The 11,827-nt window shown below is 40.7% G+C and overlaps 1 protein-coding gene across 2 annotated transcripts in view; it reads right to left on the reverse strand.

Annotated features, from left to right (window-relative positions):
• The window catches only part of dnaaf9 (dynein axonemal assembly factor 9), a 29,376-nt gene extending 17,883 nt beyond the window's left edge, over window positions 1-11,493 (reverse strand). Inside the window, exons 1-28 of one of the 2 annotated variants that reach the window (XM_077563700.1) lie at window positions 11,349-11,493; window positions 10,789-10,868; window positions 10,583-10,708; window positions 10,382-10,506; window positions 9,533-9,629; window positions 9,338-9,444; window positions 9,177-9,254; window positions 8,167-8,268; window positions 8,028-8,083; window positions 7,828-7,963; window positions 7,572-7,653; window positions 6,460-6,496; window positions 6,305-6,389; window positions 6,165-6,241; window positions 6,047-6,091; window positions 5,916-5,961; window positions 5,734-5,845; window positions 5,391-5,461; window positions 5,263-5,310; window positions 3,924-4,014; window positions 3,743-3,846; window positions 3,531-3,674; window positions 2,944-3,029; window positions 1,937-2,038; window positions 1,726-1,843; window positions 1,568-1,656; window positions 556-696; window positions 327-452 (exon numbers count right to left, since the gene is read on the reverse strand). In XM_077563700.1, coding sequence (XP_077419826.1) covers window positions 327-452; window positions 556-696; window positions 1,568-1,656; window positions 1,726-1,843; window positions 1,937-2,038; window positions 2,944-3,029; window positions 3,531-3,674; window positions 3,743-3,846; window positions 3,924-4,014; window positions 5,263-5,310; window positions 5,391-5,461; window positions 5,734-5,845; window positions 5,916-5,961; window positions 6,047-6,091; window positions 6,165-6,241; window positions 6,305-6,389; window positions 6,460-6,496; window positions 7,572-7,653; window positions 7,828-7,963; window positions 8,028-8,083; window positions 8,167-8,268; window positions 9,177-9,254; window positions 9,338-9,444; window positions 9,533-9,629; window positions 10,382-10,506; window positions 10,583-10,708; window positions 10,789-10,868; window positions 11,349-11,404 — 2,567 coding nt within the window. In that variant the 5' untranslated portion in view covers window positions 11,405-11,493. Of the gene's footprint in view, window positions 1-326; window positions 453-555; window positions 697-1,567; window positions 1,657-1,725; window positions 1,844-1,936; window positions 2,039-2,943; window positions 3,030-3,530; window positions 3,675-3,742; window positions 3,847-3,923; window positions 4,015-5,262; window positions 5,311-5,390; window positions 5,462-5,733; window positions 5,846-5,915; window positions 5,962-6,046; window positions 6,092-6,164; window positions 6,390-6,459; window positions 6,497-7,571; window positions 7,654-7,827; window positions 7,964-8,027; window positions 8,084-8,166; window positions 8,269-9,176; window positions 9,255-9,337; window positions 9,445-9,532; window positions 9,630-10,381; window positions 10,507-10,582; window positions 10,709-10,788; window positions 10,869-11,348 lie in introns of both variants that reach the window. The other variant, XM_077563691.1, reaches the window with a different exon arrangement.
• Window positions 11,494-11,827: the final 334 nt, after the last annotated feature.

Here is an 11,827-nt window from a genome sequence, read left to right on the forward strand (position 1 = left end):
AAACAGATTGTGTTCAATGAGAAAACATGCTGTTTTCATTCATTTAAATATTGCAACATTTTAGAGTTGTAATTACTGGTGGATCACATCTCTATTGTGCATAGCGCCACCTACAGCGGCGGAGTCACCTCTCAATATTCGCAAAAGAAGAACAGATGGAAACGGGCATAAGTCGCATGTCCGTTTTGCGCATTTTCGGTAAATTTGCTTAAAAATTTTGAAAAAATTGGATGGAAACCTGACTTGTGATCTTCTTTCTGACGGTTATCCTACCGTCACAATCTAATATCGGACCACGTCTACTCGTACGAGGGAACAAGTGTCACCTGTGCTCCATGCAGGAGGCGAGTGGATCCACGCAAGCGGTGACGGCGCCGATGGTGAACCGGGCCCGGACAACGGGGTCCGGGTGTTGAAGCACGGCCTGAACGAGGTCCAGGACATCCGTGTACCTGCGAGTTACAACACTCAGGTCAGCATCTTCAGGTGTTTGAATTCCTCGGCGAAGGTGATCTCTTTTGTAATGATGGGCCCAGCAATAAGTCGTTTTCTTACCCGGGCGAGAGCACCAGCAGGCGCACCTTCCCCGCCGTCCTCCTCTTCTGGCTGGCGGAGACGTCGGACAGAAAATTCTGCAGGCCGGAGCCTGAGAAGGCGCCGTCGCAAGCGTCCGCAGTGGGAGGATACACCAACCACCTGCAAGCGCCGCCAAACATTTGTTTTCTTGGGCTCCCTTGACCGGTCGACAAAAAACTACACGTCCCCAGTCTCATCTCACATACAACTAAAAGTATCTTCCAATGTGTATGTACAATATAATACATTTTTTACTTGAATCATTCATTTATTATGCTGATTTTGTAGCTGTATTTTTTAGAATAACTTCATTGCAATTAATGAAAAATGTAAATTAAAAAAAGGATTATATTTATAGAATTATAAAATTGTTTACTTTATCAGTCAAATAATTGATGTTTTTATTCCTTATAATTTAATTATAAATATTATTTAATGAACAAAGTATTTTTGTGTTTGATGTTGAGTAGTCTATTTTAATAACAGAATAATAATTTACACTCATTTCTTATTTTAGAATTTAAAATTATTATCTGTTTAATCAAATGTATTCATACTTTTTGTATTTTATGAAAAATACATCATTTAAATAATTATTTTAAAGGAATAATTAACCAAATGTTCAAAAAAACAAAGGTACATGTTTCTATTTTTACTTTGTTACATACTTAATATTATTAAAATAATCCATGTTTACTTTTTAATAATCATATTTCATTTAAATATAACTAACCAATATAAAGGATTTTAAAAAATTGTATTAACACGTTTGTGTTTAATTATCCACAATAAATCAATTAATTAATTACATCAATTAAATAAAAAATAAACACTTTAATTAACGCTGCTTAGTAAATATAACAAATATTACGGCTCGTGCTTTATATCAGACAAACGAATATAAAAGAATGTTTGCTGTCTGTTGGCCCAACGCTGACCTTTTGACAGTAGAACAGAACAAGTGTCCAACAAGCCCAATGTGTTTTCCCACCTTCCGTACTCTTTGTTCAGCCGCACCAGGAAGTGGCAGAGTGTCTCCTTGTGGCTTCCTGGCAGCCCGCTAATGACGGTGATGACAACCTTTCACACACAAAAATAAAGCCATAAGGTCAGCGTCAAACTGCAGAATGTTAGCCAGTTCAAGCCCACCTTGTCTCCCTGGTTGCAAGACCCCACACTCAGTTCTGCGGAGGGGAAGAGCTCCCCCAAGTGGTCGGACAGTATAGGCTCCTCGCCGATGCTACTCAGGGAAAAATGCTGCAGGAACCTGCCAAGGCGCAGTAAGATCATCAGATATGGGATATTAAATGAATAAATGGCACGCTCGATGATTTTTAATGACTGCTGTGTGAGTACTAACATGTCTTGGTCGGGGAGGTGCGAGTGTAACGTGGTCAAGGTGCCTCTGCGTTTGGCCACCGGAGGCTCGTGGCCGTCGTGCAGCTGCTGCAGCCTGCTGTGCCTGAGCACGGAGGACACATTCAAAACCTCTCACCGTGCCGAGAAAATTCACTTGAGCCCCTTTCACACGGCCCATTAAAACTGACCCGCTGTTCTGTGACCATAGCGGGAAGTGTGTGACGGTTAACGCCAAAGAGTCCATTTAAAGTTCCTTTAACGCCACTCATTTTTTTTTTACGCGCAATTAATGACCGCCCCTTACTTACAAGATCCTTAATGTTAAAGATTAGATGTTAAAGAAAATACACTGAGCTGTCACCAAAGTCTTACAAATGCAATTATGCAAAAAATGACCTCCACATAAATCAATATCACACTTGTTTTTTACAGTACAGTACACATCTTTTTAATTTTAAATCAATTTTATGAATTATTATAAAATTACTGTATTAATGACTAAAAGATGCAGCCGTATTTCTATTAGTTTAACTATTAGAACTAGAGAGGACCAACTCCATTTTTGTAATTTTTAGGAAATGAATCAAGAAAAGTAATGCTTGACTAATAGCACACTCACAAAGAACTGCCATAACACCGATTAAAAATACCAATTGCGCATTATTCTCATCATCATAATGCAAAAAAATTGAAAACCACATTTTTTGTACAAAAAAGTACCGGTAGAAGTATTCACATCACCAATCTATAAAGGCCTCAGATTTCATTTATCATATATATTTTGGTCATGAAACTTTGACTCACTTTCCTGCAAAATGACAAAACTAGAGTTAGGTCACTCCGCTGCTATCAAAGCAATACAATAGGATAAGTGTTCAAACTTAACATCCTGTCCAAGCATTGTGGAATGCGTTAACGGTGGCATCCCACCTAAGAATATTCCTCTGAGGATGGATTTTACAGGCAGATGATGACTATGCTTACAAAAATAATATTTGAAAATCTTACATGTTTTTGTGACTCCACGTCAGCTGATCCTGGTCCACTAAGTGCAGAGTGAGTCCACATTCAGCACTTTTCCACACCGGCAAAACCTACAGTGGGGTCAAGTTTTGATTTTCATCATTCCAGCCATTTTTCACTGAAGCAACCTCCTCTGCTCCCAGCTGTTTTACTGGATTTTGACTGATTTTGCAAGGCCCACAGAATGTTCTGTTCTATTGCTATAAAAACACGGAACGTACCAAAAGAAAGATTAAAGTCTCTTTTTTTCATCAGGAAAAGAGTATATCTGTATCCGTTTCCGTTTTGCAGCAATTAGCATTAGAACATAGCTAAGTTTCATCAATATTCACATTCCTGTTGAAAACACAGTCAAAAAGAGCTTGCTGCAACATGGCCGTTTTTTGTAATAACTACCGTTTCTTTAAGTCACCTCTTCATGTCAGAAGCTGCATGAAAGCCTTCTGTATGCTCTTGCATTAAAAATAAAAACATATAAATACGTTTTGGGGAGTGAAGGACAAAGTATTAAAAAACATATTTATATGTTTTGGGGTTTGAATGTGTTAAAGGATCCCTGCTGAGGGTCTCACCCTGGAATAGAAGCCCCTGTAGCTTTTGGACCTGGGTTGCAGGGCGAAGACCAGGCAGTGGTCTGTGCTGTGGAGCGGGAAGGGCAGGTGAGGAAGCAGTGCGCTTTTGTAGTCCACAAAGAGCGACGCGACACCATCGGGGTCCTGTTAGAACATAAAACATTTGAAGATGCTCTTGAAGTACCAACAAGCCAAATCGTGAGGCAGCATACCGGATCGTAGAACCTGATGGCGCTGATGTGCTCCTGCGAGAGAGTGATGCTTCCGTACTGAGAGTGAACAAACAGAAGTCCGCCAGAGAAGAAGGCCATTTTCCCTAAAATCAACATTTGGACGAGAACTTCACATTAAGCAGGCTGGGATTAGAAAATGTCGGCCATTTGCCTCGTTTACCATCTTCGGGCGCCGAGAGGTGGCTGCTGGACAACACGTACGCGCCATCTGCGTAGGTCAGCGCGTTCCCCAGACAGGAATCGTCCTCATTCTGTTCATCGAGCAGTAGCAGTGCAGAAATGTGCAAGTTGTTACTTCATGTTAAAGATTAGATAGCTGTTAATATGAAAAGAAAATGCACTGAGCTGTCACCAGCTTACAAATGCAATTATGCCATCTAGTGGCAGAAAAATGACAACATAAATCAATGTCACTTGTTTTTTACAGTACATCTTTTTAATTGAAACTAAATTTGATGAGTTATTATAAAATTACTGTATCAATGACTAAAAGATGCAGACATATTTCTATTGCAGGGATGTGATTTGACCAAAGTGAAATTATCTGAAAATTTAGCCGGGGGTCTGGCTAGGTCCAGGGCAGTGCCCTGGTGGGGGGACAAGGAGGGCGTAGCCCCCCGGAGCTCATGGGTTTTCCGTGTTCTTAAGTACTTTCAATGCACTCACATGACAAAGAAATAGACAAAACAACAGCATCAATTTTCAATGTATATTGAACTATCCCATATAAAATGGCAGTTTTAGTCAACTCAAAATCAGTCACATTCAAAAACATTGGACTGCCTTTGCTTTTAAAAACTATCACTGAGAATATCATCATATCTAACTAATGTGATTACTAAGTTAACACATCAATAATGTTGAAGAGTTCAAATTTCATGAACAAATAATTGTATCATGACCAAATGAAAAGTAACTCATATTAGAGCATACCACAAATGTCTTCGTTATAGCAGAAGATGTTATCTGTCCGAGTCATGTGCATACACAATGAACTACTAAAAAATTTTTTTTTTTAAAAATCGGATTTTTTTTTTTTTGGGGGGGAGATAAAAAAAAGCGGAATTCCGCGAATTAGCGGAAAAATCACATCCCTGCTATTAGTTTAACATTTTCCCCACTTTTACATTACCAAGTATTAAAACTTATTGAAAATATATTTTATTGTACATTTTATTATGCCTTTAGAACAGATTAAATATAAATTAATCATGAGTTAACTACTGAAGTCATGCGATTAATTACGACAAAAAAATTGAATTGCCTGACACCCCTAATTATATCTGTTGGGTGGACGAAGACATGTACAATTGTCCCAAATAACCCTAAAGCGGCTGCTTTTAACCAAAATGGCAAAATGTCTGTGTCTTTTGGGGTTATTAAGTCTCGAGACTATTTTTGAGGTTCAACTCATGACACACTTTGCCCGAGTGTAACTAACTTCTTATTACAGGATTCGAATTGGATCGTCATTGCGGTATTTACTGCAGTGACATCACCTTGGTGAGTTGCTGGGCCAGCTCTGACTGCTTGACGTCAGATTCCATCTACATCAAAAACAACAACACAACATGTCAGCGCTAATACTGGTTCAAAAAAAAAAAAAAGATTCAAATCGGAAAGGTACCATCCAGCAGGCGTAGCGAGGCACGGTGGCGGTCAGGACGGTGTAGCAGCTGTCGGCTGTCATGGCGCCATCTCCACCAGACAGAAAACACAAACGCTATTTAAAACCACATAATTGCATTTCTGCAGCAATTGCGTGTAAACGCTTGAGTTGAAATATAGGATGTGGCGCATTTAAAAAAAGGTGAAGTATAAAATATTAGAGAATAGTTTGAATCTGTTGAGAAATGTGGCAAAGAGGTCAACATGTAAATGATGTGCATTGATTTGGGAATGTTCATTATTATCCGATATATTGCAAATGAAGTTGTGGGAAAAGTGGCCATTTTTAACAATAAATCTACCTTTGTGCTGAATGCTAATGCTGGAGTCAAGGAAGGTTTCAGAGAAGACCACAGAGCCCAGGTTGCCCCCGTGGCCCTGCAGGTCGGGCACATCGCGGACCGTCATGGAGGCCTAACAAAGAGGGGAAAGAAGAGGGAAAGGAAGAACTACAGATAACGAACACAGACAAAAAAACACTTACCGTTTTGACGACAAAGCGGCTAGCGGCGTCGGTTAGCGGAAGGAGCCTCAAAAGAATAAAAAAAAAAAAAAACAAGTTGAGCTTGCATGTCAAATATGCGTTGGCTGATGGTCTGCTGGACGCTCACTGACCTTCCCTGCTTATCGGCCGCCTGGATGCTGAATCCACAGCGCGACCTGAGTGAACACACAAACGCGAGTAAAACGCGAGAAGTTCCGTCTTTGAAAGCTCTTTTGAGTACGAAAGGACCTGAGAAGACTGCGGTACGCGCTCAAATCCAGCGAGTCCAACGCCGCGAGGAAGGCGTGCTCTGCCACGTCTTGAGCCTGGAAGCAAAACATGTGAAACGCGGCAAAGTCCAAAACATGGCCGAGACCGGCATCTCCTACCTTGGTGGCGCTGGATGTGCTGGAGAAGCATTTGATTCCCCCGAGAACGGCTCGAACCGCCGCCGAGTAGACGCGAGACAACAAACTGGAAAGTGACGGTCAAATGAGTCTTGATTTTGCTCAAAAACAAACAAAACGTGTACGACAACACTTACAAAACTTCTCTTTTTTGTGTCATTGCAAGTTGACTCCCTGTGGATGAAACGACTGGATTTTAATACACAACAATACAGTACAGTAATGTCAAAATGACTTTTTGTTTGTTTGTATTAGGGTTGCCAAAATGAGTGCGTTAATTTAACGTTCCTTTAGCGCCGCTCATTTTTTGAACGTGAAATTAATGACCGCCCCCTACTTGGAAAGCCTGTACTGGGGGAATTCCAGTCTCAATACAGCAAACACGTCCACATCAAAATTGAGCAGTAATAAATGTCATAATAATGCATATATTTGTGGAGACTGGGGCCAAGTTGTATTTTACAATTTTAAAAATATGCAGAATTTCACAAGTGACTTCATGTTTAAGATGACATGAAAAGAAAAATGCACTTATCACCAACGCCTTACAAAAACAATTGTGCCTTTTAGTGGCAGAAAAATCACCTCAACACAAATCAATATCACACTTGTTTTTTACAGGACATCTTTTTCATTTTAACTACATTTTATGAATTATTATGATATGACTAAAAATGACTAAAAGACAGATTTCTATTAGTTTTTAACTTTTTTTTCACTTTTATGTTAACAAGAGTATGATTTTTTTAAATTGTACTTTTTATTGTACATTCAGAACAGATATAACATTTGTGATTAATCGTGAGTTAATTATTGAAGTCATGCCATTAATTATGATTTAAAAAAATAATAATCACCTGACACCCCTAGTTTGTATGCAATGCAGTTGGGTCTCTGCAGTGCCTTCCCACCTGTCAAGTGTGAAATTAAACGACTTATAACCCTTTGTGAGCGACATCTTTCCCAAAATGTGGCTGCGTCCAAATGTGAATAGTTTCCGGCTAATTTACATCGTCACAATCTTGCCCCTACGCCAATGACTTGGCAGCTAGGCCGGGTGAAGATCCTCCATTTCCGGACGACACTACCTGACAAGTATCTAAATCGCAGTACATGAAGTGCTGCCTCCGTGAATGAAAATGCTTCATGAACGCTCACTTCTTTTCCCCCACATTCTGGGCTCCACTCCTGCCCCCGGTCGCCATGGTGACGTAACACCGGATTCACGGTTGGCCAATAAATGTCTCACCGAGGAAGGGTGTGTGCGTGGTTCCAAAGAAATAGGTCCGAGAGCAGGCCAAGTGTCCCCGGGCAGCAACGCACTGCAAAATCTGACCATGAAAATGATAATGAAAACTCACTGCAGGTCACAAAAGTCCTTAAAAACCAAGAAAAAAACAGGACAATAAATAATGACGACGATGGTTGCTGTTCCTGAGTATGTCACTGGGTGGTGCTGTAGGACAGTTGTGCTGAAAACATCCACGTCATGCTTTGCTTCCTACCATGTGTCTTGCCAGGGAGCCGCCAAGTCCCGTGTTGCCAACTTGGTGACTCTCAGAAGGAAAGTTGAAGGAGTAGCCGTCCATGTCCTCTGAGGACGAGTGTGCACCAAACAACACAAAGGGCTGCCCATCTTTACTGTAATCACCACAACATTTTCTTTTAGCGCCAAACACCGCGGCAATATGATTTCACGACTTACCTTTTGTCTGGGATGTTGCTCGAGATCAACCCGTGGGAGAAATACGTGCGGAAAGCCTGCAGGGACACAATGGGACACATTAAGCAAGAACTCAATTATGTGGTTGTTTGTTTTTGTTTTGTTTTTAAAAGGTTAGCACCTCCCCAGCTTGAGCCTCGGACAGCTCCAGGATGGACAAGTGGCTCTCCAGCTCCATGCGGGAAAAGAAGCCGCTCCACTGCCTCTCAAAGCTTCTCAAATCCTGAAAGAGGGAACAGAATGTGGAGTCAAGAAAGTGCCAGTGAGACTTGCAAATTTCATCCCCCCAAAATTTAGATTTGCCATTCATCTTCATGATATAATAATATATAATGATATTGAGCTCCTTTTTTTTTTTTAAAGAGAAAAAAAATGTTATGCTGTTAGAAATGCATATCGCTCAAGCTCCCACATTATGTGAACTCCCAAAAACATATTTATACGTTTTTTTAATGTGTTTTTATGCTAGAGCATACACAAGGCTTTGATGCAGCTTCTGACCTGAAGAGGTTGCTTAAAGCAATAGTAGTTATTGCAAAAAATGGCCAGCAGGTGGCAGAAGAGAATAAGAGATCAGCCAGGGCCATGTTGCAAAAAGCTCTTTTTCCCCAGTGTTTTCAACAAGTTTGTGAATAATGATGAAACTTGGCTATATTCTAATGCTAATTGCTGCAAAACGGAAACAGATACAAATATACTTTTTTTTCCCCGATGAAAGAAGAGACTCTAATCTTTCCTTTGGTAGGTTCCATTATAGCAATAGAACAGAATATTTTGTGGGTCTTGCAAAAAGTCAGTCAAAATCCAGTACAACAGCCGGGAGCGAAGGGGGTTGCTTCGGTGAAAATGGCTGGGAGTGAATGAGTTAATGAGCACTTGGTGGACCTTCACTTAGCAGCATGACTCAACAACATGATTGTGTGCTGTTTAACAAAACATATTCTGGAATGTCTAAAAAAGTTATCACATCAATCAATATTTCACTACGACATCGTGGAACATGTTCAGCTTGACAACACCCAACTACAAGAAATAGAATTAGCCGTGGTGGCCTTCATTGGAGAAGGACAAAATGCTGCCATGGTGTCACCGACGGCATTTTGCTTGTAATAAAAGTAAACTCAGCACCACCTCGGCCAAAAGCTGGTCCAGTGACACAGAGTCCAGTCTGCTGTAAAGCCGCCACAGTCGCTCACTCATGTCCGACAACTGAGGAAACAGGAAATCACTCTTAAAAGAGTGGCATGTGGCAAAGCAAGTCAATCGTGCCTTCTTCTAAAAACACGACTCACCTTGTATTTCATGGTGAAAAAACTTCCGCCGCCGATGCCTTCCAGGGCGAAAGCCTGAATGAGGGGCCACTTCTCCACCATGAAAATGTCAAACTTTTGCACATGGCCTGAAAGTTACAAATAAAGCAGGTGTGCGAAGCTTTATTTGTCTTGGGACATGCTGGTGGATGTGAAATTGAACAAAAATGTAAATACCCAGTGAGCTGTAGGGCACACCGATGCGCTGGCAGTCCTTCACCATGGTGACAAAACTCGAGATTTTGAACTCCTCCGCCGCCTCTTCGTCTTCATACTGCGTGAGGAACACACGATTGGACGAAAAAGCTAAACCGCTGTCAATTACTTTTTTTTTTTCACAATTTGCTTGAGAGATCATTTCCTATCCCCAATCAATACAGGGATGTGATTTGACCAAAGTGAAATTATCTGAAAATTTAGCCGGGGTTCTGGGGGCCGCTGGCACCCAGCTTGGGTCCCCCCGGAGCTCATGGGTTTTCCGTGTTTTTAACTACTTTCAATGCACTCACATGACAAAGAAATAGACAAAACAACAGCATAAATTTTTAATGTATATTGAACTATCCCATATAAAATGGCAGTTTTAGTCAACTCAAAATCAGTCACATTCAAAAACATTGGACTGCCTTTGCTTTTAAAAACTATCACTGAGAATATCATCATATCTAACTAATGTGATTACTAAGTTAACACATAAATAATGTTGAGGGGTTCAAATTTCATGAACAAATAATTGTATCATGACCAAATGAAAAGTAACTCATATTAGAGCATACCACAAATGTCTTTGTTATAGCAGAAGATGTTATCTGTCGGAGTCATGTGCATACACAATCAACTACTAAAAAAAAAAAAAAAACGTTTTTTTTTTTTTGGGGGGGGGGAGATAAAAAAAAAAATCACATCCCTGATAAAAATCTAAAGTTGCTTCATGGTGGCTGTTGTTTGGTCGCATTGACACAAAATGGCAGAGGGACCCGAATATCACTACCACAGGAACTTCTATGAACGAGGCGGTGGTCAAACCTCAGCCTCGGTCATGCAGTAGAGGTGCAGGTTCCTCCAGTGGGACACGTACGGCAACAGGTAGCCCAAATTGAGCGGGTTGCAGTAGAGGTGGACGCACTCGGCCTTGATTAGAAGGATCACGTCTGAAAAAAAAACACCCCACCAACAAAGCATTTGGAAAATGACCTTGAGGTTGAAAGAATGACCTGACAAACTCACCATCCAGCATCTCCTCTGAACATCCCACCAGGGAATGTTCCACGTTGATGGGACTTCTTTCATAGAGTCCATAGAAGAAGTATTTAGCCAGCTCCGTGCAGCCTTCGTTATACCTGCTGTCGATTCCTGACCACAAATGTTCATAAAGCATAAATATGGGACGATTTTCACATCCTATCAAGAATAATGATTGGAGTTTTTCATACCTAGCGAGCACAGGATTCCATCAGAGCTCAAAGTATCACCGACGCCAAGCAGAGACTGAACCTGACGCAGGCGGCAGCAACTGCATGGAAAGGAATTGTCATCTTTTGGAAGGATTATGCAAACATTTCAAGGATTTTCTGTATCTTTTATGGCAGCAAGCAGAAGTTTGGGGACATTTGTTCATGCTATTGAATAGTAAAGTGTCTACACAATTTGTTTTACACTATTCAATGCAAAAATAGTGTTTTGATTTGGAAGACATAAATCCACTCAAGCACCAGATGTAAAATAGTGCATAACAATTACAGCATTGAATCTTTTCCTACATCCACAAATGCACCCTTTGCCATTAAATAAGCGCTATTATGAGTTTTGTGAACATTTGACTGTTTGCTCGCCATTCAGAGTGCGTGTCATACCTGAGCAAGGAGTAACGGACTCCGCTCAAGCCATTTTTAAGTTTTAGAGTCACAAATCGAACACTTGAACATGCTAGCGACCGTTAGCAAGGCTGTTAGCAACGCCGCTCTAGTTTATCTACGTTGGACTTTAACGCTACCTGACGGCCGGGTTGACTCCTGGATATTTGCCGGTAGCTCGTCTTATCCCGGCCATGGTTTTGTAATCGTCGCGGAGTCGCAATGAAACGTTTTATATCGTTAAATCCGCTAAGCTAGCTGCATTTTTCTTCATCACCCGAGAGAACGTCCACACTAGCATAGCAACGGAGCAAACCATTAGACACCGACAGGGGCGACATGTATATTTAGGGTAACATTTAGAATATTTCTGTTCACCTTTGTTATATTTTTTTATAATATAATATGTTTTTGAATATTTTACGCTATAAAAGTGCGTAAAAAGACGAGTATATTTGTTTTTTAGCAGATAGTTGTCCCCCCGTACTTCAACGCTGTGGTCGCGTCTTGTTTTTGGCCGTTTTGACAGCATCACTTGAGACTATGGCGCAATCTCTGCGCAATTTAAGAGCTTTTGACCCATATTCGCATTGTTGTTGTTTTTTGTTTGTTTTTTTCA

Source organism: Vanacampus margaritifer, chromosome 1 (genome assembly GCF_051991255.1).
Source record: "Vanacampus margaritifer isolate UIUO_Vmar chromosome 1, RoL_Vmar_1.0, whole genome shotgun sequence".
NCBI lineage: Eukaryota > Metazoa > Chordata > Actinopteri > Syngnathiformes > Syngnathidae > Vanacampus > Vanacampus margaritifer.